General features: G+C 47.8%; 1 protein-coding gene across 4 annotated transcripts in view; it reads left to right on the top strand.

Annotated features, from left to right (window-relative positions):
• Positions 1 to 20,720, top strand: part of BAZ2A (bromodomain adjacent to zinc finger domain 2A) — a 35,448-nt gene extending 14,728 nt beyond the window's left edge. For 3 of the 4 annotated variants that reach the window (XM_006777884.2, XM_006777885.2, XM_015557445.1), the window contains 28 exons: positions 1,108 to 1,245; positions 2,801 to 3,391; positions 4,238 to 4,423; positions 5,036 to 5,254; positions 5,726 to 6,202; positions 6,344 to 6,404; positions 7,445 to 7,553; positions 7,953 to 8,054; positions 8,223 to 8,433; positions 10,546 to 10,646; positions 10,951 to 11,016; positions 11,196 to 11,423; positions 11,539 to 11,793; positions 12,173 to 12,387; positions 12,669 to 12,743; positions 12,944 to 13,124; positions 14,123 to 14,182; positions 14,381 to 14,525; positions 15,032 to 15,684; positions 15,845 to 16,067; positions 16,185 to 16,340; positions 16,446 to 16,597; positions 16,767 to 17,056; positions 17,148 to 17,280; positions 17,386 to 17,532; positions 17,936 to 18,162; positions 18,276 to 18,419; positions 18,504 to 20,720. In XM_006777884.2, coding sequence (XP_006777947.1) covers positions 1,108 to 1,245; positions 2,801 to 3,391; positions 4,238 to 4,423; positions 5,036 to 5,254; positions 5,726 to 6,202; positions 6,344 to 6,404; positions 7,445 to 7,553; positions 7,953 to 8,054; positions 8,223 to 8,433; positions 10,546 to 10,646; positions 10,951 to 11,016; positions 11,196 to 11,423; positions 11,539 to 11,793; positions 12,173 to 12,387; positions 12,669 to 12,743; positions 12,944 to 13,124; positions 14,123 to 14,182; positions 14,381 to 14,525; positions 15,032 to 15,684; positions 15,845 to 16,067; positions 16,185 to 16,340; positions 16,446 to 16,597; positions 16,767 to 17,056; positions 17,148 to 17,280; positions 17,386 to 17,532; positions 17,936 to 18,162; positions 18,276 to 18,419; positions 18,504 to 18,669 — 5,711 coding nt within the window. In that variant the 3' untranslated portion in view covers positions 18,670 to 20,720. The remainder of the gene's footprint in view (positions 1 to 1,107; positions 1,246 to 2,800; positions 3,392 to 4,237; positions 4,424 to 5,035; positions 5,255 to 5,725; positions 6,203 to 6,343; positions 6,405 to 7,444; positions 7,554 to 7,952; positions 8,055 to 8,222; positions 8,434 to 10,545; positions 10,647 to 10,950; positions 11,017 to 11,195; positions 11,424 to 11,538; positions 11,794 to 12,172; positions 12,388 to 12,668; positions 12,744 to 12,943; positions 13,125 to 14,122; positions 14,183 to 14,380; positions 14,526 to 15,031; positions 15,685 to 15,844; positions 16,068 to 16,184; positions 16,341 to 16,445; positions 16,598 to 16,766; positions 17,057 to 17,147; positions 17,281 to 17,385; positions 17,533 to 17,935; positions 18,163 to 18,275; positions 18,420 to 18,503) is intronic. The other variant, XM_015557446.1, reaches the window with a different exon arrangement.
• Positions 20,721 to 20,735: the final 15 nt, after the last annotated feature.

Raw genomic sequence — 20,735 nt, 5'->3', positions numbered from 1 at the left:
AACTTGAGCCCAGCTGGTGTGGCTCAGTGGTTGGGTGTTGACCTATGAACCAGGAGGTCATGGTTTGATTCCCATTCAGGGCACATGCCTCAGTTTCAGGCTAGATCCCTTGTAAGGGGGTGTGCGGGAGGCAGCCATCCGATCAATGATTCTCTCTCATCATTGATGTTTCTATCTCTCTCCCCACCTCTCTTTCTCTCTGAAATCAATAAAAAATATTAAAGAATTGTTTAACTCGACTATAATAATAAAACAAAGGATATATATCAAATATGCTTTTCAGCCAATACCCCCATTTCTGTGGCTTCCTATAAAAAAGGTGGCTTTGAGCCAGGCCTGCGGGCTCAGTGATTGAGCATCAACCCTGAACCAGGAGGTCAGGGGGTTCGATTTCTGGTCAGGGCACATGCCCAGGTTGCAGACTATCCACTGAGCCAAACCGGTTTCGGCTCCCTGAAATCAATTAAAAAAAAATCAATAAAAATATACTAAAAAAAAAAAATAAGATGGCTTTGAGAACCTGTAGGATTCTGGCCTTGCTTTGAAGGGAAAAAAACCAAAAGGATGGAGAATGTTAAATGTTACAATAGGAGGCTAATATCTAACATAGAAGGTAACTTGAACTGGGACTGAAGAGGGTAGGGCTAGCCTGACCAGTGTGCTCAGTGGTTGAGTATTGACCTGTGAACTGGAGGTCACTATTCACTTCCCAGTCAGGGCACATGCTGGGTTTGTGGGCTCCATCCCAGTGGGGGACATGCGGGAGATTCTCTCATCATTGATGTTCCTTTCTCTCCCTCCTCCTTCCTCTCTGAAATCAATAAAAAATGTATATATTTTAACACAGGGGAAAGACTCCTGCAGGCTTGTGTCTTTGTTTTTCTCACTAACTCTTTTTATCTCTACAAGGCTGACTTTAAAAGACTATTTCCGTATGGTCAGTGTCCAGGTTAGGAGTATGTTTTTTCCTCTTTTACCTTTAGTTTCTACGGTAGGAGAAGGGTAAGTAGATAGAAGTAAGGATGGCAATCCCTTTAGAGAATTTCAAGTGACATAACTTTGTTTAACCACCAGTGTTTTTCCCTCCCCCTCTCTCTTCTCCTACAGAAATGGAGGCCAACGACCATTTTAACTTTACTGGCCTTCCCCCTGCACCTGCTGCCTCAGGACTGAAACCCTCCCCCTCCTCAGGGGAGGGCCTCTACACTAACGGGTCTCCCATGAACTTCCCCCAGCAAGGGAAAAGTGAGTGTGAGGGCCACATGGCCTGGAATGGGAATGGGCATCGTTCCTTTAGAGCAGGTTAATGGAACAAGATTTGGATCCCCTCTGGGCTGGCTACCTCAGCTCTGTGCCAGGGGGAGAGGGAGGGAGGGAGGGGGGGAGGGAATCCTCAGAACTCCAGCTGCTGGAGGGAAATCAAGCTTCTAAGGACAAGTTCTAGGGGGTAATGGAAGCAATTCTTTTAGTCTTGACTAAAGGTTGGAAGAGATTGAAAAAGATACTGGCTTTTTCATCTTAGCCTGCTCTTCCCTGTTCTCTGGCTATGCCAGAGAGTGGCCAGGTGGCTAAGGCTTCTGATAATCAGGTGGGACCCATGAGAGAGGTGAGGGGTCCGCTTTCTGAGAAGCTGTATTTAGAAGTTGGAGAAGCCACCCTGAGGATGGGGTGGGGGGTAAGGGTGCGGTTGAAGGTTGGTATGTGTTTCCCTTTTAATTTGTTCAACAGAAAAGAGGGCAGAATGCTTGTGCTACCTCCTGTCCTTGAGGATGGAAGTAGAGACACGGAGAGTTTTAATGCTTACTTATCTAGTTCCCCAGAGAGAAACATCTAATTCCAGCTGGACTTGTTATTGCCAGGATCAGGCCTTTTCCTGGATTTGGCTTATCATTTGCTCTGAACCATGGCTCTGCCAAGTACCTCTCTATAATCTTGCCTGGGTTTCAGGTACTTTATGCTTCGAAGCAGAGAGAAGCCCAATGCTTCACTTCTTCCTTACAGCAAAAAAGTACTACCATAGGCGTATACTTCCCACCCATCCCTCCTACCCTCCATAAGGTTGTAGGTAGATAGAAGTTTCTTTATTTCACTGGAGGACCCCTTTGCCCCAGCTTCCTTACATCTTGGTTCCTTTTTATTTGATTGAGTGTAGAGGTTGCCATTGGTGTTGAGAATTGAAATCTGCAGTACTGGTCATGCAGAGATCTCCCCACCCCACCCCAGTACTTATGGGGAGGGGCCAATCCAAGTCTTCTGAGCTGGGATCTTGCTGCTGTGGTGACTGCAAATTCTATTCTTAGCCCAGCACTAAGTGCTGTATCTGCATGTGCCAGTGAGGTGAAGGCTGTCCCTTCTGGTCCCACTGTGGGGCCAAATAGGCACTGAGGAAAAGAGGGGCCAGGAGAATTCAGTCATGCCTCTCCAGGGGAAAATTCCTTTAGGGAGTGAGGATGGCAAAGAATGCAAGTCACTGTAGGGAATCTGCAAATAGCTTCATTTAAACAAAATAAAAAGCTCTGAGCATCAGTAGCAGCCAGCTCTCTGCTGTTCACTCCTGTGGTAGACCAGGAGAGCTCCCCAGCCCCCTACTCAGTAGCCTCAGCAGCAGTTGCTAAGCTTATATACAGGAGCATCTGTGTTGGGTGTTCCCTGGAGACCAAAAAGACATAAATATAGCAGAGGGGGAATCCCCTCCCCTTCACCTTCCCTTTTTCTAGTCAGTGTTATTCTTTTGGGTAGAGTTGGTAGAGTTACTTGCACACATATCTGTAACTGACCCTTTTCCCTCCTTTTCTGCCAGGTTTGAATGGGGATGTGAATGTTAATGGCTTATCTACTGTATCTCACACTACTACTTCAGGGATTTTGAACTCTGCTCCCCACTCCTCCAGCACCTCACACCTCCATCACCCCAGCGTGGCCTACGACTGTCTCTGGAATTACTCACAATACCCACCCACCAATCCTGGCAGCAACCTCAAGGACCCACCCCTTCTCTCCCAGTTCTCGGGGGGACAATACCCACTCAATGGCATCCTTGGAGGCAGCCGACAACCTTCATCCCCAAGTCACAACACTAACCTTCGGGCTGGGAGCCAAGAGTTCTGGGCCAACGGTACCCAGAGTCCCATGGGGCTTAACTTCGACTCACAGGAACTGTATGATTCCTTTCCTGACCAGAATTTTGAGGTGATGTCCAATGGACCCCCTAGTTTTTTCACCTCCCCACAGACTTCTCCCATGTTGGGCTCCAGCATCCAGACTTTTGCACCCTCCCAGGAGGTAGGCAGTGGTATTCATCCTGATGAGGCAGAAAAGGAGCTGACTTCAGTTGTGGCAGAGAATGGCACTGGCTTGGTAGGCAGCCTGGAGCTGGAAGAAGAGCAGCCAGGTACAACTGTGGGCCTGGGAGCTTGGTGGGGAATAGGAAAATGGGGCTATGGGGGCAGTGGCTTTTTGAGGTGAGGAAAACTTGTCTTTCCAGCTCTCTGCAGTGGAGGCTGATTTGCATGTTGGTGGTTAGCAGAGCCAAGTGGCTGGTGTTTTTGTGGCAGCAGCACCAGCTCGTGAGTGGGAGTGTAAATTATTTCAAGCTCATGTAGAGCTGCTGGCCTGAAGAGGGCAGGTGGGCGAGCCTGAAACAGCCCCAACAGACACTGTATCAGGGCTTCTTCCAAAATATAGGAAGGGGTTGGGCATTAGCAGGGAGCATTGAGGTCAATTTGACTTGACTATGGCACGGCTAGACTGGCTGCTAAAGTGGCCTGAGCCCTAGTAGTGATTGGCATTTGAAGGAGGGAAGGAAGCCGGCAGAGCATACCATTGCTTGTCTGCTCACAGTTTCCTTCTTTTTTTGTTGTTGGTACATGTGATCTTCCCTCTCAACTTTGCCCTCTAAATAGATAAATGCTTAGTTTGCTATTGATTCCAAGAATAAGGGCGAGCACCCTGTGAAATCACAGGATGTTGTATCTGTTAACCACCTGTTTCCATTGAGTGGGGGAAATAGCTGCCAACACGATGGGAGTCTTGTCTCAGACCCCATTCTGCTATAGGATTTTAAGAGTACTCAGTAAGTATTCTGCTTACTGAGAATATCTTGATATGAAAGGTATCTGACATAGAACTCGCACCTATAAATGTTGAAAGAATGAACATCCCTCTAGTGAAGATGGACTGCTTGCTATAGCTAAAGGAACCAGGTGAAGGCACTATTTTTCCTTTTGCTCTTTCCTAGAATTGAAGATGTGTGGCTACAATGGCTCCATCCCTTCTGTGGAATCATTACACCAAGAAGTCTCAGTCTTGGTCCCTGACCCCACAGTGAGCTGCTTAGATGATCCTTCACATCTTCCTGATCAACTGGAAGACACTCCAATCCTCAGTGAAGTCTCTCTGGAGCCCTTTAACACCCTGGCACCAGGTAGGCTTGGAGACTGGCTCTCTTCAACTTAACCATGCAGAAGGATAGCCAGCTTCTGTCACCTGGAATAGATAGTAAACCCGGGAAAGGATCTGGGAATCTGGGGCATTGAGACCTCCAGATACTCCTGTGGCAGACCACGGTCTCATGCCGCTAGCCTGACTCGGCCAACTGCACTCTGAGCTGAATTGGTTCATTTCCCAGGTTCTCTCCCAATGTTCCTTTTGGCCATGAGCCCTGGGCTTTAATAATTCACTGGATAGAGACTTATTACCACACAGTTGGGCTGTTTGGGTTCCTACTAAGTAGAAAGACATTTGCCAGTGAACAATTACCTTTTGCCCCACTGAAATATAAGAAAGGCCTATTTTGTGATAGATGCTAGAATTTTTTGTGTTGGTCTGTGGGTTGTTATAGGGCCCAAGCTTTTCCCTTCATTTCCACTTCAAGCTTTTATGATCCCCATAGCCTGGTGACTTTACTCTTCATAAAAGAGGGCTACAAAATTTCCCTAATTTATTATTAGAATCTTTACACTGTGGGGACTAGACTTAGATATATTTAGACAAGTATTTCTTAAATCTTGCTTTCTGATTTTTTCGCCCCCTGAAGAGCCAGTAAGTGGAGGACTCTATGGTATAGACGATACGGAGCTGATGGATGCAGAGGACAAGCTGCCTCTTGAGGACAGCCCTGTGATCTCTGCCCTTGATTGTCCTTCCCTCAATAATGCCACTCACTTCAGTCTTCTGGCAGATGACAGTCAAACTTCAGCCTCTATTTTTGCCAGCCCCACCTCTCCACCCGTCCTTGGGGAGTCTGTCCTACAAGGTAAGTGAGGAGCGATAGGACAAAGAAAGTCCTTGACCTGGGAAAAAGTGAGCGCACACTGTTGTCCCATAGTTAGGCCTTAGGGGTGGGATATCTGTGAAAGCATCTTGCTGGGATCTGAGGGGGCTTTGGGATAGTGTGTGGTGGGAATTAAAAGGCACAAGCCGCTCCACTCTCACTGCCCTGTGCCCAAAAGGACGTGTGAGGTTTGGAGTTTGCAGGAAAAAGGAGGCCAGAGGCCTTACTGGCTCCAGGTAAAAGGTAATTCTTCACACAGTGACAGCAGCAGCAGCTTTGCCCTTTAACCTTCATGAATGGGTAGGACAGCCAGAGGCTAATTCTCTTTTACCAACTTTCGGAACAAGGCCTTGAAGTAGCCCTGTTTATCTTAGTTCAGGTTTGACTGAGTAGATTCTCTTGTTTTATATGACACCATTTTTCCTTTACCCATCCTGTCCCTTTGGATTCTAGATAACGGCTTTGACCTCAATAATGGTAGTGATGCAGAACAAGAAGTGGAGACTCAGGTGGCTTCAGACTTCCCACCACCTCTGACCCAGCCAGCCCCTGACCATTCATCCACTATTCAGCTACATCCAACAACCTCACCAGCAGTCTCACCAACAGCCTCCCCAGCAATCTCCCTGGCAGTTTGTCCAACAGCCTCCCCAGATCTCTCTCCAGAAGTCTCCCCAGCAGCCTCCCCGGAAATCTCCCCAGCAGCCTTCCCAACAGTCTCTCCAGCTTCCTCACCAGCCTTCCCACCAATCTCCTCAGAAGTTTCCTTGCCGGCCTCACCAGTGACCCCCCCGAAAGCATCCACTGAAGCTTCCCCTGCAGCTGTCTTCCCAACAGCCTCCCCAGCAAATAAGGATGTCAGCAGCTTCCCTGAAACCACCGCTGACTTGGAAGAGGTCACTGGAGAAGGAGTCCCTACTTCTGGTGGTGGTGAGTATCTAGATTCTGTTCCATCCCTAGCTGGTTCCAGGAAAAGTTTCTGTTCATGGGGTATTGAGCCCTTCCCTGCTGTCTTGTTGTTTCATTATTTTGCTGAATTGTTATTTCAGTATCCCCTATTTTTCTCCCAAGGTGATGTTCTAAGGAGACGAATTGCTACCCCAGAAGAAGTTCGTCTTCCCCTCCAACATGGGTAAATGCTCTAGTTTGCTACATGCGTTGACTTTGACAAATGTAATGAATGACTCTAGGAAGAAGGGAAGGGAGCTCCTCATCTGGGATGGGGAGGAATGGGCTAGACAAGAGTGGATTAAAGTACAGTTATCTACAATGATAACGTTTCTCATGAGGTTCCTAGGCTTTCCTTCCTCTCTCAGGGTCTGCCTCTCCTCATCTATTCTTTCCTCATCTTATGGCCACTCAGTTTTTTACTCAGAGGGCTACAGCTATTATATTTCCAAACCCAGGTGGTGATCCTAGGGCTCAGATATTCAAATTAGCTGACTTGTCCTATATGCTGAGAATGGCTAGCAGTGAATGACATGTGGCTTAATCCCAATGAATTGGCTTCTTTTTTAAATGTTCTTCAGAGAGGTAAGGGCAAGAACAGTACGTGACCAAAATAAGTCAGTTGACACCAAGGGCCTTGTAAGAATCAGTGTCTTCCTGATCTTTTCCACCCCTGCCCCTCTAGGCTACTCGTGGTCACCAAGTCTGAGTTTTGCTTAAAGTTTTGAGAGAAAGATAAGGCTTAGGCTTAGAATAATCTGTTGCTCAGAACACAGAGTTCTGCTAAACCATGGCCTTCGGAGTCATTTCATGGAGTCAGCAGTGAGTTTACTCTTCCTCTTGCCTCCCCCCATCCTCTGTAGTTTCTGCCTTTATTCCCTTAGGTCTTTACCCTCTTTATTGGAAACCCAGTAATTTCCCTGAATGGCATCAGTGATGGGGGGTTTCTGGCTGCTTGTATCACTGGCTTTGTAAAAGGAGGAGTGGAGGCCTTTCTGGGCTTGTACAGTTTGGCCTACTACTTTCCCCTGAGGCCCTGAGGGGTTAGTAGCACTCAGGCCTGCCATCTAGCCAAGCTTGTATCTCAGGCTGTGTTTGCATCTACATGAAGCTCTAGTGAGAGAGAAGTGGGGAGGATCATTGCTCAGTGGGCTTGTCTCCTGGGTGGCTTGAGAGTGGATAGGGGTGTGACCTGGCGGCAGGGCCCGTGTGCTTCTCTGGCAGGTGGCGGAGAGAGGTGCGAATCAAGAAGGGCAGCCATAGATGGCAGGGGGAGACCTGGTATTATGGCCCCTGTGGGAAGAGGATGAAACAGTTCCCGGAAGTGATCAAGGTAATGCAGCTTTCATGGGCTTTTAAGGGAAGTACAGATTCCTTTCTTAGGTCCAGTGGCAACAGGCTGCCATTGTCTGCTTTGGGGACGGTTCCTTTGCTATTGCTGGCCAAAAATTTTGGTAGGGCTTTTCATTAATGCCGGTTTTTTTTGTTTGTTTTGTTATTTTTTTAACTATATATTTATTGCTTTTAGAGAGGGAGAGAGAGAGAAACATCAGTGATGAGAGAGAATCATTGATCGGCTGCCTCCTGCACACCCCACACTGGGGATCAAGCCTGCAACCCGGGCATGTGCCCTGACCGGGAATCGAATCATGACCTCCTGGTTCATAGGTTGACGCTCAACCCCTGAGCCACGCTGGCCGGGCATTAATGCCACTTTATCTCTTCCTTTTAGTACCTGAACCGCAACGTGGTACACAGTGTCCGCCGTGAGCACTTCAGCTTCAGTCCCCGTATGCCTGTTGGAGATTTCTTTGAAGAGAGAGACACACCGGAGGTACAGACCCAAGGGTTAAATATACTTTTGTCCCTGAGAAAGGGTTGGTAGATAAGCTGCAGCTTTCTTTTTGTGGGGTTTCGGGGTTTTGGGGCATTGAATGGTTCACAGTGCCAGGAGGCTTGCACTGACTCCCTCCCATTGTAACAGTGTTCCTCATTCTCTTAGGGCTTGCGGTGGATACAACTGTCAGCAGAGGAGATCCCATCTAGGATTCAGGCAATTACTGGGAAACGGGGCCGACCTCGAAACACTGAGAATGCCAAGACCAAGGAACTTCCCAAGGTGAAACGGGGCCGAGGTCGGCCACCCAAGGTCAAAATCACTGAGCTATTGAATAAGACAGACAACCGCCCCACAAAGAAACTGGAGGCCCAAGGTACAGTGCTGTTCCTCTTTTTTCTCTTCCAATTACAGTTGACAATCTATATTTTTAATATATTTTTATTGATTTCAGAGAGGAATGGAGAGGGAGAGATAGAAACATCAGTGATGAAAGAGAATCATCGATTGGTTGCTTCCTGCACACCCCACACTGGGGATCAAGCCCACAACCCCGGCATGTGCCCTTGACCGGAAATCGAACCCAGGACCCTTCACTCTGCAGGCCAATGCTCTATCCACTGAGCCAAACCAGCTAGGGCTCAATATTGTTTTTGTTAAGTTTCAAGTGTCCAGCATAGTGGTTAGACAATTATATAATTTATGAAATGATTCTCCCGATAATCCTAGTACCCACCTGGCATTGTACATAGTTACTACAATGTTATTGACTTGTTGTATTGGCTGTTGTCATTTTTTTAATTTGACAATCTTAGGGGAAAGAGGTCAGTGCCCCTGATTAAATAGTCAGGTATTGCATGTTTTAAAATTTCTTACAGCACACCAGTTGAAAATAGCTGCTCTTTGCTATACTTTACATCCAAGTAAATACTTGGTAACTGTTAGAGGTGTTTCTTACTTTGAGATTCTGCTTGCTCTATGAGGTTTCTGAAATCTTGATGACTTTCTAATGGCTGAGTTTCCCAACATGACTAACATTGTCGGACAGAATGCATCTGACTCCCCCTCCTCTTCCCTGGAAAGCAGCATCAGGGTCCCAGCTCTTTTGTACTTTTTTAACGGCTAGTTTCTTCTTGAGTTGCTCTTACCTAGTGGAGCCTTGTGCAGTCCCCATATGTTATGAGAGAAGAGGGCTTTCATGTCCTTTTTACCATCTTTTCTGCTTCTTATTTATCTTACTGGCTTGGGTGATACACTCTTACTTCACTCATTGCCGCCAACATGGAGGTTCAGAATTCATATCTGAATCCAAAAGATAATTAAACTGTTTTAGTGTAATAGACAGGTATAAAATGTTTAATATTTTAATAAATATTAACATTTACCCTGATATAGTATGAAAAATTTGAAAAAATTTAGAGTCTTCTGACTCCTAATTCAAAGTACCAGCTCTGCCAGTTTCTGACTGTGTGACCTAGAGCCAGTCACTTATACTTTAATAGAAGCCTATAGTGGTTCATCTGCAGATAGTATCTGTCTAACCTACAGGATTGTTGTACAGATGTGGCAGTGTTTCTATGCCAGAATAGGATAGGTACTATCATATCAGAAACATTCATTCTAAAACACTCTGTTGTTTGCAGAATCACATTTAATATTCAGTTTTCCAAAGTGGAAGAAATTCAGATCTTTCTATGGAGCAAGACATAGGAACTGAGCATAAACAACAGCTCTGTCACTGTTGATCTGATTGCACTGAGATGTCCATTACTCGGGCCCTTCTTTCCTGGTTAATCATTACTTCCAAGTCTGGAGACCACTGTCTTTTCCTGGCAATTTGATTTTCTGTTTCCATTCTCCGCTCTAAAATCATAGTCTGTGAGTTGCTGCCATTGTCAAATAGTATGGGATATGGTTAGGCTATGAGGCTACTCTGCCATCGTGGCCTTTAGGACACCTTCTTAAGCAATGCAGTCTATTCTGGAGGCTGGTGTTTCTGGGCCAAAGATACCATTTGAGTTCTTTGTTCTCCCATAGCAGGTTCCTCTTCTACATTGGCCCTCCAATCCCAACATTTTATTTTGTATACTTAAAAACAACAACAAAAAGCCCTTACCGGTGTGCCTCAGTTGGTTGGTGCATTTTTCATGCACCAAAAGATTGCCGGTTCAATTCCCTGTCGGCACATGCCCGTGTTGTGGGCTCCATCCCCAGTAGGGGTGCGCAGGAGGCAGCCGATCAATGCTTTGCTCTCATGTCAGTGTTCCCCCCCGCCATTCTCCTCTCCTGTCCTCTCTCTCTAAAAATAAATTTTTAAATCTCTTAAAAATAAAGAAAGAAATAAAATATATCTTTAAAAAAAAAAAAACACTTCTAGATTCTCCAGGGAGTTGCTTGGGAAGCCAGCTTTGTAATATGCATATATTGCTCTGAATGCTGGAGATTGGTTTGCCTGCTTTACGCTTTATTTTTCTGTCTGTGCTCACAGAAACACTGAATGAGGACGATAAAGCAAAGATGAATAAAATCAAGAAGAAGATGAAGCAGAAGGTCCAACGTGGAGAGTGTCAGACTACTACCCAAGGGCAGGTGAGGGACATCAGAGATTACACAGTGGGTTAACATTTCCTGTTAACCAGTTATTTCCTACATCTGGCAACCTCCATGTAGCCAGCATACCTTAATTACGTGGAATTTTGAGGGACTTGACTTAGAGAATTGGGCTTGTTCAAGATGAATGTGGGCATCTCCAGGGTGAGAGAAAGAATCCATTTCCAACCCCTTATCCCATCTCTCACCTCTCCTCCCCAGCATCCTTGTCTTTTTGGAATCCTAACCCAAGCAGAGATGCTTTCAGAGTTTGAGGAGAAATGACTTCCCTTATGGTTTACAGGCCAGAAACAAGCGGAAACAAGAGACCAAGAGCTTAAAGCAGAAGGAAGCTAAGAAGAAATCCAAGGTAGGTGCATGTACACACAAGTATAACTTTGAAGTCACCAAACTGATTTTGCAAGACATATGTGAGTTGGTTTTTTTATAGTTGTTTCTGAGCTCCGGGGTGGGAGGCAGGGGAATAGGGAAGGGTGGTGACTGGAATTTTTATGGCACTGTTAATTCCTCTCTCCTTTGTGTGGATAGGCTGAGAAGGTAAAGACAAAGCAGGAAAAACTGAAGGAAAAGGTTAAGAGGGAGAAGAAGGAGAAGGTGAAAACGAAGGAAAAGGAGGAGCTGGCCAAAGCCAAGCCAGCCTGTAAAGCAGATAAAACACAGGTCACGCAGAGGTGCTTGGAGGAGCGGCAGAGGCAGCAGATGATCTTGGAGGAGATGAAGAAGCCCACAGAGGATATGTGTCTGACTGACCACCAGGTAGTGAGGAGTCCTGGGTCCTGGAGGGGCCAGTTGTGAAGACACTTGGGTTAAGGAAGACAAACTGTGGCCTTCCAGCCTTTGACAGAACCCCCTACCGCTTTTATCCTTACAGCCTCTGCCTGACTTCTCACACATCCCTGGTCTGATCCTGCCTAGCGAGACCTTCTCAGACTGCCTGACCATTGTGGAGTTCCTGCACAGCTTCGGCAAGGTGCTGGGCTTTGACCCTGCCAAAGATGTACCTAGTTTAGGGGTCCTGCAAGAGGGACTCCTGTATCAAGGCGACAGTGTGGGCGAGGTGCAAGATCTGCTGGTGCGGCTCCTGAAGGCTGCACTCTATGATCCTGGCTTGCCCTCCCACTGTCAGGTGAGATCCTTTCCAAGGCAGGCTGGGAGGGCCTGGGATCCAATGCTTTTTCTCAGTTTTGCTCTCTCTTTAAGTTAAACATATGAAAGCACCTCCCTTAAGTGATTGGGACAAATGAAGAGAGAGATAATTTGTTTTCCTTGTATTTTTTCCTTCTGTTTCATTTTTCTTCTTGACCTCCCTCTGCTTATTTTGTTCATCTTTCTTTTACTGCTTTTCTTTTGCACCTTTCCTTTGTCCTCTCTCACCTTGTTCTAGCAACTTTCATTCTTTTCCTATCTTAACCCCAGCTCTCTCCTATATTTTCCTCTTCCAGATTCATGCAACTTGAGTTGTTCCTCTTTCTCTCTTAACTTCCATTATGTTCTCCTCCAAACAGTCCTTAAAGATCTTGGGGGAAAAGCTGTCGGAGATCCCGCTGACGAGAGACAATGTATCTGAGATCCTGCGCTGCTTCCTCATGGCATATGGAGTGGAGCCAGTCCTCTGTGACAGCCTACGCACCCAGCCTTTTCAGGCCCAGCCACCCCAACAGAAAGCTGCTGTCCTGGCCTTCCTTGTACATGAGCTTAATGGCTCCACCCTCATCATCAAGTGAGGAGCAGGGGTGGGGATGGTGACTGTATGCCTGGGTCAGAATTGGACAGGGAGGGGTTCAGCCATCTAGAGTCCTAGGTGATGTGTATCCACTGCCAGGCTCTGAAGGTGCTAGAGTGACCTGGGACGGAATCTTAGCGCCTTCCCCAGAGAACCTAAGACTTCCTCTGCCATTTGTTCAATCTAGGCTTTAGGCTGCAGCCCCTTTTCCCTTGAACTTCCCTTTTTTGTGTGTGCCACCAGGTTACCTCAAAATCCCATTCCCTTTTCTCTTGCAGTGAGATTGACAAGACTCTGGAGAGTATGTCCAACTACAGGAAAAACAAGTGGATTGTTGAAGGCCGGCTCCGGAGGCAGGGAAAGGAGAGAGGGTAGGGTCCAGAGGGAGAAAGGGAGAAAGGTGGAAGCTTAGTCAGGACTTTTGCCCAGATTTTGATGCTTCTTAGTCCCTCCCCTGAGGTTGGAACCTTACCCCAGGGCTCAGGATTCCAGGTATTCCTTTTGTGGTAATATCACATTCCTCACCATAGTTTCCTTTAATCTCTATTTCAAGACTGAAAACTGCTCTGGCCAAGCGAACTGGGCGGACTGAAGTAGAGATGCAGGGGCTAGAGGAAGGCCTAGGGCGGAGGCGCAGCTCTCGGATCATGGAGGAGACTAGTGGCATGGAAGAGGAAGAAGAGGAGGAGAGTACAGCAGCTGTCCATGGCCGTAGGGGTCGAAGAGATGGAGAGGTACTAGCTTCAGACCAAGGAATATTGGAGTTGGGAAATGGAATATAGTTGACTCTTAAACAACATGGGTTTGCACTATGCGGGTCCACTTACACGCAGATTTCTAAAAATAAATATACAGCCCTAGCCGGTTTGGCTAAGTGGATAGAGCATCAGCCAGTGGACCAAGGGGTCACGGGTTTAATTCCAGTCAAGGGCACGTATCTAGGTTGCAAGCTCCTCCCTGGCCCAGGCCCTGGTCAGGGCTTGTGCAGAAAACAACCCATTGATGGTTTTCCCTCACATCAATGTTTCTCTCTGTCTTTTCCTCTCTTCCTCTCCCCCTAAAAATCAATGGAAAAATATCCTCGGGTGAGGAGTAACAAAAATAACAATAATAATAATTAAAAAAATAAACATACAGTCAGTCCTCCATATACATAGGTTATATCTATGGATTCAATCAACTTTGGATTGAAAACTACATATTTTCAGTCCACAGTTTGGAGTCTGAGTGTATGCATTATTTTACATGAGAGACTTGAGCATCTGTGGATTTTGATATCTGTAGGGCGTCCTGAAACCAATCCCCTGCAGATATCAAGGAACAATTGTAGTTTAGTTTTAGGGGAGTAAAAAATTATTTTTGAATTTTTTACTGTGGGGTAGGAGGGTGTCAGCATTTTTTTGTTGTTGTTAACCCTCATCTGAGGATATTTTTCCATTGATTTTTAGAGAGAGTGGAAGGGACAAGGAGAGACAGAGAGAGGGAGACATATCAGTTGGTTGTTTCCCACACGAGCCCTGACAAGGGCCAGGTACATGCAACCGAGGTACATGGCCTTGACCGGAATCGACCTGGGACCCTTCAGTCCGTGGGCTGATGCTCTGTCCTCTGAGCCAAACTGGCTAGGTCTGGGTGTCAGCATTTTTAACTTGTCATTATTCAAGGGTTAAATGCATTTCTCTTTCTTAAATCTGATCATTCCTTTTCTCTTGTCCACTTGTTTCTTCTCCAGGTTGATGTCACAGCATCTAGCATCCCAGAGCTAGAACGCCAGATAGAAAAACTCAGCAAGGTATTATGCTTCTAACCTCCCAGGAGCTGGAGATACAGGCTGGGCGAGAATTGATCACCTTATGAGTTGGGCCCAGATGGTATCAATTTTATAGGGAAGCTGAGAACTAGTGCTCTTCTCCCATATACTGAATGAAATCACCACTGTCACTCTGGAAATACGTTTTTTATTCATCTTCCTTTTCCATTGTCTACCCAGCGTCAGCTCTTCTTTCGAAAAAAGCTGCTTCACTCATCCCAGATGCTTCGGGCATTCTCCTTGGGTCAGGACCGCTACAGACGCAACTACTGGGTGTTGCCCTATTTGGCTGGTATCTTTGTGGAAGGAACAGAGGGGAGCTTAGGTAGGTGTGTCATGGGAGCCTGAATTGAGACCTATTGAACAAAAGTTCAGTAATTCCTTTTCCTTTGCCTAGTCACTTAGGTGTCTTTCATTGTATGAGAATCAGTATTCCATAGTGGTTAAGAGCATAGGCTGTAGAGGAAGACGGCTTGTGTACCTGCTCTGTCATTTACCAGCTGTATACTTTAGTTTCCTAATTTATCAAATGGCGATAATAGTATATATATTTCATAGGAGTATTGAGAGGTTTAAAATTAGTTAATGTTCTTAGAATGGAGCTTGGCACATAGTTGGTTCTTCATAAATGTTAGCTTACAGTTATACTGCTGCTGATTACTTGGGAGAATAGTATTTCCTTCCCAGATACTGTGTTCTTTGGCATATAAGTTCCAGTAGAATCTCATTAAGACCAAGAGTAAAAGAAAGTGTATATCCTGCATCTATACACCCTTTTTCTCTCTTCTTATGTATCGGTGTAAGTCTTAAGCTCTTCACTTTTCTTTACAGTTCCTGAGGATATGATAAAGCAGGAAACTGACTCCTTAAAAGTGGCTTCCCACGCAGCGCCCAGCCCCGCCCCCTTTTCTCTGAAGAGGGAATTAGCCGGATCCAGCACCTCTGCCAGTTCTCCTGCCCGGGCCCGAGGCCGACCTCGGAAAACCAAGCCTGAGTCTATGCAACCTAAGCACCTTAAGTCTCCTGTCAGGTGTCAGGCCTCAGAAGAGCCCCAAGTCCAACTTCAGCCCGAAACTCAACCCTACCCTCCGCTTCAGGCTTATGCCCAACCCCAGCTTCAGTCCCAGCCTCTAACCCACAATGGATTCCTGGAACCAGAAGGCTCCCTTTTGTCTCTGGGTCAGAGCCAGCATGACCTCAGCCAGTCAGCCTTCCTGTCTTGGCTGAGCCAGACTCAGAGCCATGGCTCCCTGCTGAGCAGCTCAGTCCTCACACCTGATAGCAGCCCTGGAAAACTGGACCCGACGTCATCACAGCCTCTGGAGGAGCCAGAGCCTGAAGAGGCAGAGTCCAGCGCTGAGTCCCAAGCCCCCTGGTGTGACCTCTCGGCCCAGATGCTCTGCAACGCTGCCCCTACCCCACCCCCTGCGGCTTCTGAGGACCAGTCCACGCCCTCCCCTCAGCCACCTGTCTCCTCCAAGCCAGTAAGTAGCCAGGATTAGTGGTGTGCACCTGACCTCCTCTTGCCACAGGCTCCATTGCCTGGCTGTGGACTGTTGCTAAGATTGGGGGAAGGAATAGGTAGCCATTAGGGTCCTATAACCATGAAAAACGCTCATCCCCTATGTTTCATCTCATGCACAGGTGAATAGGCCCAGTGCGGCCAGCCCCTGTTCTCCAGTGCAGCGCTCTTCCACCCCCTTGCCTGGGGTGGCTCCTAAAAGGCGAACAGGAGACCCTGGCGAAACATCACAGGGTCCCAAAGGGCTGGGACAACCTAAACGGAGAGGGAGACCTCCCAGCAAGTTCTTCAAACAGATGGAGCAGCGTTACCTAAACCAGCTGACAGCCCAGCCTGTTCCTCCTGGTGAGCGACCTTGGGGTGCAGTGGGGGTAATAGTACAGGTAGGAGTGGCATCAGATGTGGGCTGTGTGATTCATGCTGGTGCCCGTCCCACCCCAAACACATCAATTCTGTCCACAGAGATGTGCTCAGGCTGGTGGTGGATCCGAGATCCTGAGACATTGGATGCCACGCTCAAGGCCCTGCACCCACGAGGCATCCGAGAGAAGTCCCTTCACAAACACCTCAATAAGCACAGGGACTTCCTGAAGGAAGTCTGCCTGCGGCCCTTAACTGGTAAGATGCTTGGACCCAGCCTGAGCTTCAGCGCCTAAGTAAATGCTGAATTGCTGCTGTGCACAATGGTCTGGTGGCCTTTCACTCTGTGCTCTGTCTTCTCAGATTCCATCTTTGAGCCCAGTCAGTTATCTGCTTTTCAAGAAGGGGTTATGAGCTGGTCCCCCAAAGAGAAGACGTATGAGACAGACCTGGCTGTGCTTCAGTGGGTAGAGGAGCTGGAACAGCGGGTCATCCTGTCTGACCTGCAGATTCGGGTACACAGGCTGGCACTGGGCAGGGGTAGTTGAAGGGTGTTACTCTCTTGGGAAAAATATGTGGGTCTCTCCTTCACAAGTGATCTCCTGTGACCATAATGGGTCACATTTTTCTTTATGCTTAATTTTCTTTACAATGAGGAGTTCTATCCCTCTCTCCCACCTGCAGGGCTGGGCATGCCCTAGCCCAGACTCTGTTCGGGAAGACTTGGCCTACTGTGAGCACCTACCTGACTCCCAGGAGGATATCACCTGGAGAGGTCGAGGCAGGGAAGGACTCGCCCCCCAGCGTAAAACTACCAATCCTCTGGACCTGGCTGTGATGCGACTGGCTGCCCTGGAGCAGAATGTGGAGCGGCGGTACCTACGGGAGCCCCTCTGGCCAGCTCATGAGGTTGTGCTGGAGAAGGCCCTGCTCAGCACACCCAGTGCTGCCCCTCAGTGCACCACTGCAGAGATGTGAGTGTCCCCTCTCCCCTCCCAGTTCTTGGTCTTGGGAAGAAGTTTAATGGATTCTACTCATCCAAAGATCACCACTTTCTCCCTCCAGATCATATGAGATCACCCCTCGCATTCGGACCTGGCGCCAGACACTGGAGCGGTGTCGGAGTGCAGCCCAGGTGTGCTTGTGCCTGGGCCAGCTGGAGAGGTCCATTGCCTGGGAGAAGTCCGTCAACAAAGTGGTAAGAGGCTGGGAGAGCCTGGGAAGGCTGGGGAGCCAATCAGCGCAAGTGGGTGGGGTCACTGCAGAAGGAGGCTCACCCTGCCTTCTCATAACCTTGGTCTAGACCTGTCTAGTGTGCCGGAAAGGTGACAACGATGAATTTCTTCTGCTCTGTGATGGGTGTGACCGGGGCTGCCACATATACTGCCATCGGCCCAAGATGGAAACTGTTCCAGAGGGAGATTGGTTCTGTGCTGTCTGTTTGGCCCAGGTAAGCCTTCTGCTCTTTCATTCCCACTCTTAAGGAGAAGTCAGAGATTTTCTTTCCCATCCTATTGACTACCAACCCTACAAATACCACTTTTTCCCACGCCTCAGTCTGTCGTTGGAAAGATCTTCCAACTCGGTGCTAGGAGACCTTGGGTTCCTGAGTGCTGTTCCTCCTTTGGACAAGCCACATAGATTTTACAGCCTCACATGCTTTCTTCTGTGAAATGGAGTGATTATACTTTCCTCTTTGCCTACTATATTGGGTTACGTGAATAAATTCACAGGCTGCCGTATGTGTGAAAGTATTTGGAAGCTGATCACAGACATGTAGGAATTGTAATGAACTGGAGGGCACGCCAAGTACATCTTCAGATGTTGCTGATCTCATCTTTTTCTACCTGTAGCAGGTAGAAGGAGAATTCGCTCAGAAGCCTGGCTTCCCAAAACGAGGCCAGAAGCGGAAAAGTACTTACGTGCTGAACTTCCCAGAGGGTGATGGCCGCCAACGCCGTGTACTGTCGAGGGGCCGAGAAAGCCCAGCAGTGCCTCGGTACTCGGAGGAAGGGCTGTCACCATCGAAGCGGCGTCGGCTCTCCATGCGGAACCACCACAGTGATCTCACATTCTGCGAGTGAGTTGGGTGATTCTGTGGACAATCGGCTCTGCCTTTACCAGAGGAAAAGGCGGGGAGGGTCAGGGTATCTGCTTCCTGAGATGCAGCCATCATTGTCCCTTCAATGGTAGGATTATCCTGATGGAGATGGAGTCCCATGATGCAGCCTGGCCTTTTCTGGAGCCTGTGAACCCACGTTTGGTGAGTGGGTACCGGCGCATTATCAAAAACCCTATGGATTTCTCCACCATGCGGGAGCGGCTGCTCCGAGGAGGGTGAGTAGACATCAGCACCTCCCCCGACTCCTCTGGTACTGCTCCGCCTCCTGCCCAACTCACAGCTTGGCCTCCCCTGCCCAGGTACACCAGCTCAGAGGAGTTTGCGGCTGATGCGCTTCTGGTCTTTGACAACTGCCAGACCTTCAATGAGGATGACTCTGAAGTGGGAAAGGCTGGGCACATCATGCGACGCTTCTTTGAGAGCCGCTGGGAGGAGTTTTATCAGGGAAAACAGGCCAATCTGTGAGGCAAAGGTGGTGGGGAGTCACCTGTGGCATCTCCCCGCACCCTCCAAACAAAAACCTGCCATTCTCACCTGCTGATGCTGCCCTGGGGCTCGACTCAAATCTGATATATACATATATACATATATATCTGCTATTTGACTCTACCTTTGGCAGCACCCTACATCCTCTTATCCCTACACCCCTTCTCCCTTTCCTCCTCTTGCTCCTCAAATAAGAGGGGCAGAAATGAGGTCCTTCTGGACTGAAAGCCAAAAAAAGAAAGAAAAAAATAATTTTCCTTTCTGTTTTATTTCCTAATTAAAAATGAGGAGGAGGAAAGAAGTCCCTACTTCCTCCCCCAGACCCCTCTCCTTCCCTGTACATGCCCCAGCATTCTGGGGCTGTTTAACAATAGCAATAGTTCTAGTGAATGTGTGAAACCGAGAAACACTCTGTACTGTGTGTGGACCCGCAGTGACGGCCAGTAAAGTGGACTTAATTCCCAAGTGTGTCGAGCCGGACACCGGGCCCTGAACATGCTGCTTCCATGTTCAGTCCCTCCCTTGCTTCTCACTTTCTCTCAGTTTTTCACCTTCCCTCCCCTACCTACCCTTTCAGATTTTCTGTCATCCAATAATGTAAAACTATCGTGTACGGGTTCCTTCATTCTTTTCCAAATCTTTTTTCCCTTCAGAGGAAAAACGAAGTTCAGAGGTCCCTGTCTTTCTGTCCTCATCTTCTGCCAATAGCTATCCCCTCTCATGTGTTGGGTACTCCTCACATGCTGAGTTTCTAGCCTCTTCTGAAACTCAGTAGCTGGGAGAGGACAGGGAGGCACCCTGGACCCTGGGCCTTGCAGCCTCCTTCCCCACCTCTTACCCAAACCTCCCTCTTGGGAACTCCTCAGGGACAACTACTGCTGAGTTTGGGCGCACCCCAAGATGGAGGCCAGGTAGCAACCTACTGGCCTGAGGTGTGTGTGTGTGTGTGTGTGTGTGAGTGTGTGTAAGAGAGAACACTGTTAATTGTGCCCCTGTATTGTTTGAAGGCATCCATTCAATTTCCTCAACTCTCTGTTTTTAGTCCCATCTTTCCCATTGTTCAAACCATCATATTTTTGTCTTTGGGAAACCACAGGAACAGTTTTTCTGGGTACAAGGCTGTGGCTCTTCTCTCTCCCAGTCATTTCTGTTCCAGCCTCTAAACTGTGCAATCTTTCAACAGGAACTCCCTCTCCTTTCAGTAGCGTTGAGTCTTAGCTTTTGCAGGGAGAGGGGTAGAACTGGATTTTTCCTAATCCCATGAGCTTCTGGGGGTTTAGTTGTGCTCTCCTTCCCTTATCTACTTCCTACCCCAGGACCCTTCCCTGCAGCAGAGAACCTGGAGCACAAAGAGTAGAAGGAGGGGTTTTGGGTCCACCACTGCCCTACATGTGACTGTGTTCAAGTTAAGTCCCAACGTGTGAGAGGAAAGCTGCTAACTCCCAGCTATAGCCATGGGGCCCAGCCCCCTGCTTTCCTGCTCAGCAGAGCCCCTCCCATCAGAAATTACGGGTACTTGCACTGGGGAGGTGGCTGCTGGCTGGCCCAAGCAGAGAGCTCAGGCACCCAGGACATGTTCCATTGGGGAGGGCGCCAGTGAGGTGGAGCATTCCTTGTACTTCTGGCAGCACTGAATGGCCACGGGGTGGGGGGCAGTGTAGGTCCTGGGGCAGCCCTTTCTTACTCCTTTATGCCCCTTCTCCCCCATAGCCTATTTCTAAAGTCGCCTTTTCTGTCAGATAAACCTCAAAACTTTTAATTTTATTCGAGATTTTTTTTTGCTTTTAAATAAGAGGTGGATTGAAGAATATTTGAATTGACTTTATATTATGCATAAATATTTATATTTTATCTAAATAACTGCGCTGTAACAAACTTTGTGTTAGTCAAACGTTTGAAACTGTTATAGTTGGGGCTCTTCTTTTCTCCCCATAGCAGTTTTCCCCTGGTGTAAAATGTCCTAAAGTAATTTTATTGTTGGAGGCAAGGTGGACAGGGGAGTGAAAACTCAGTTGTTCCTACTTTGTGTTCCTCTCAGCTCCATC

This window comes from Myotis davidii, unplaced genomic scaffold (genome assembly GCF_000327345.1).
Source record: "Myotis davidii unplaced genomic scaffold, ASM32734v1 scaffold509, whole genome shotgun sequence".
In the NCBI taxonomy this organism is placed as follows: domain Eukaryota; kingdom Metazoa; phylum Chordata; class Mammalia; order Chiroptera; family Vespertilionidae; genus Myotis; species Myotis davidii.
The sequence above is the reverse complement of the archived record's forward strand: the minus strand, read 5'-3'. Positions and strand labels throughout refer to the sequence as shown.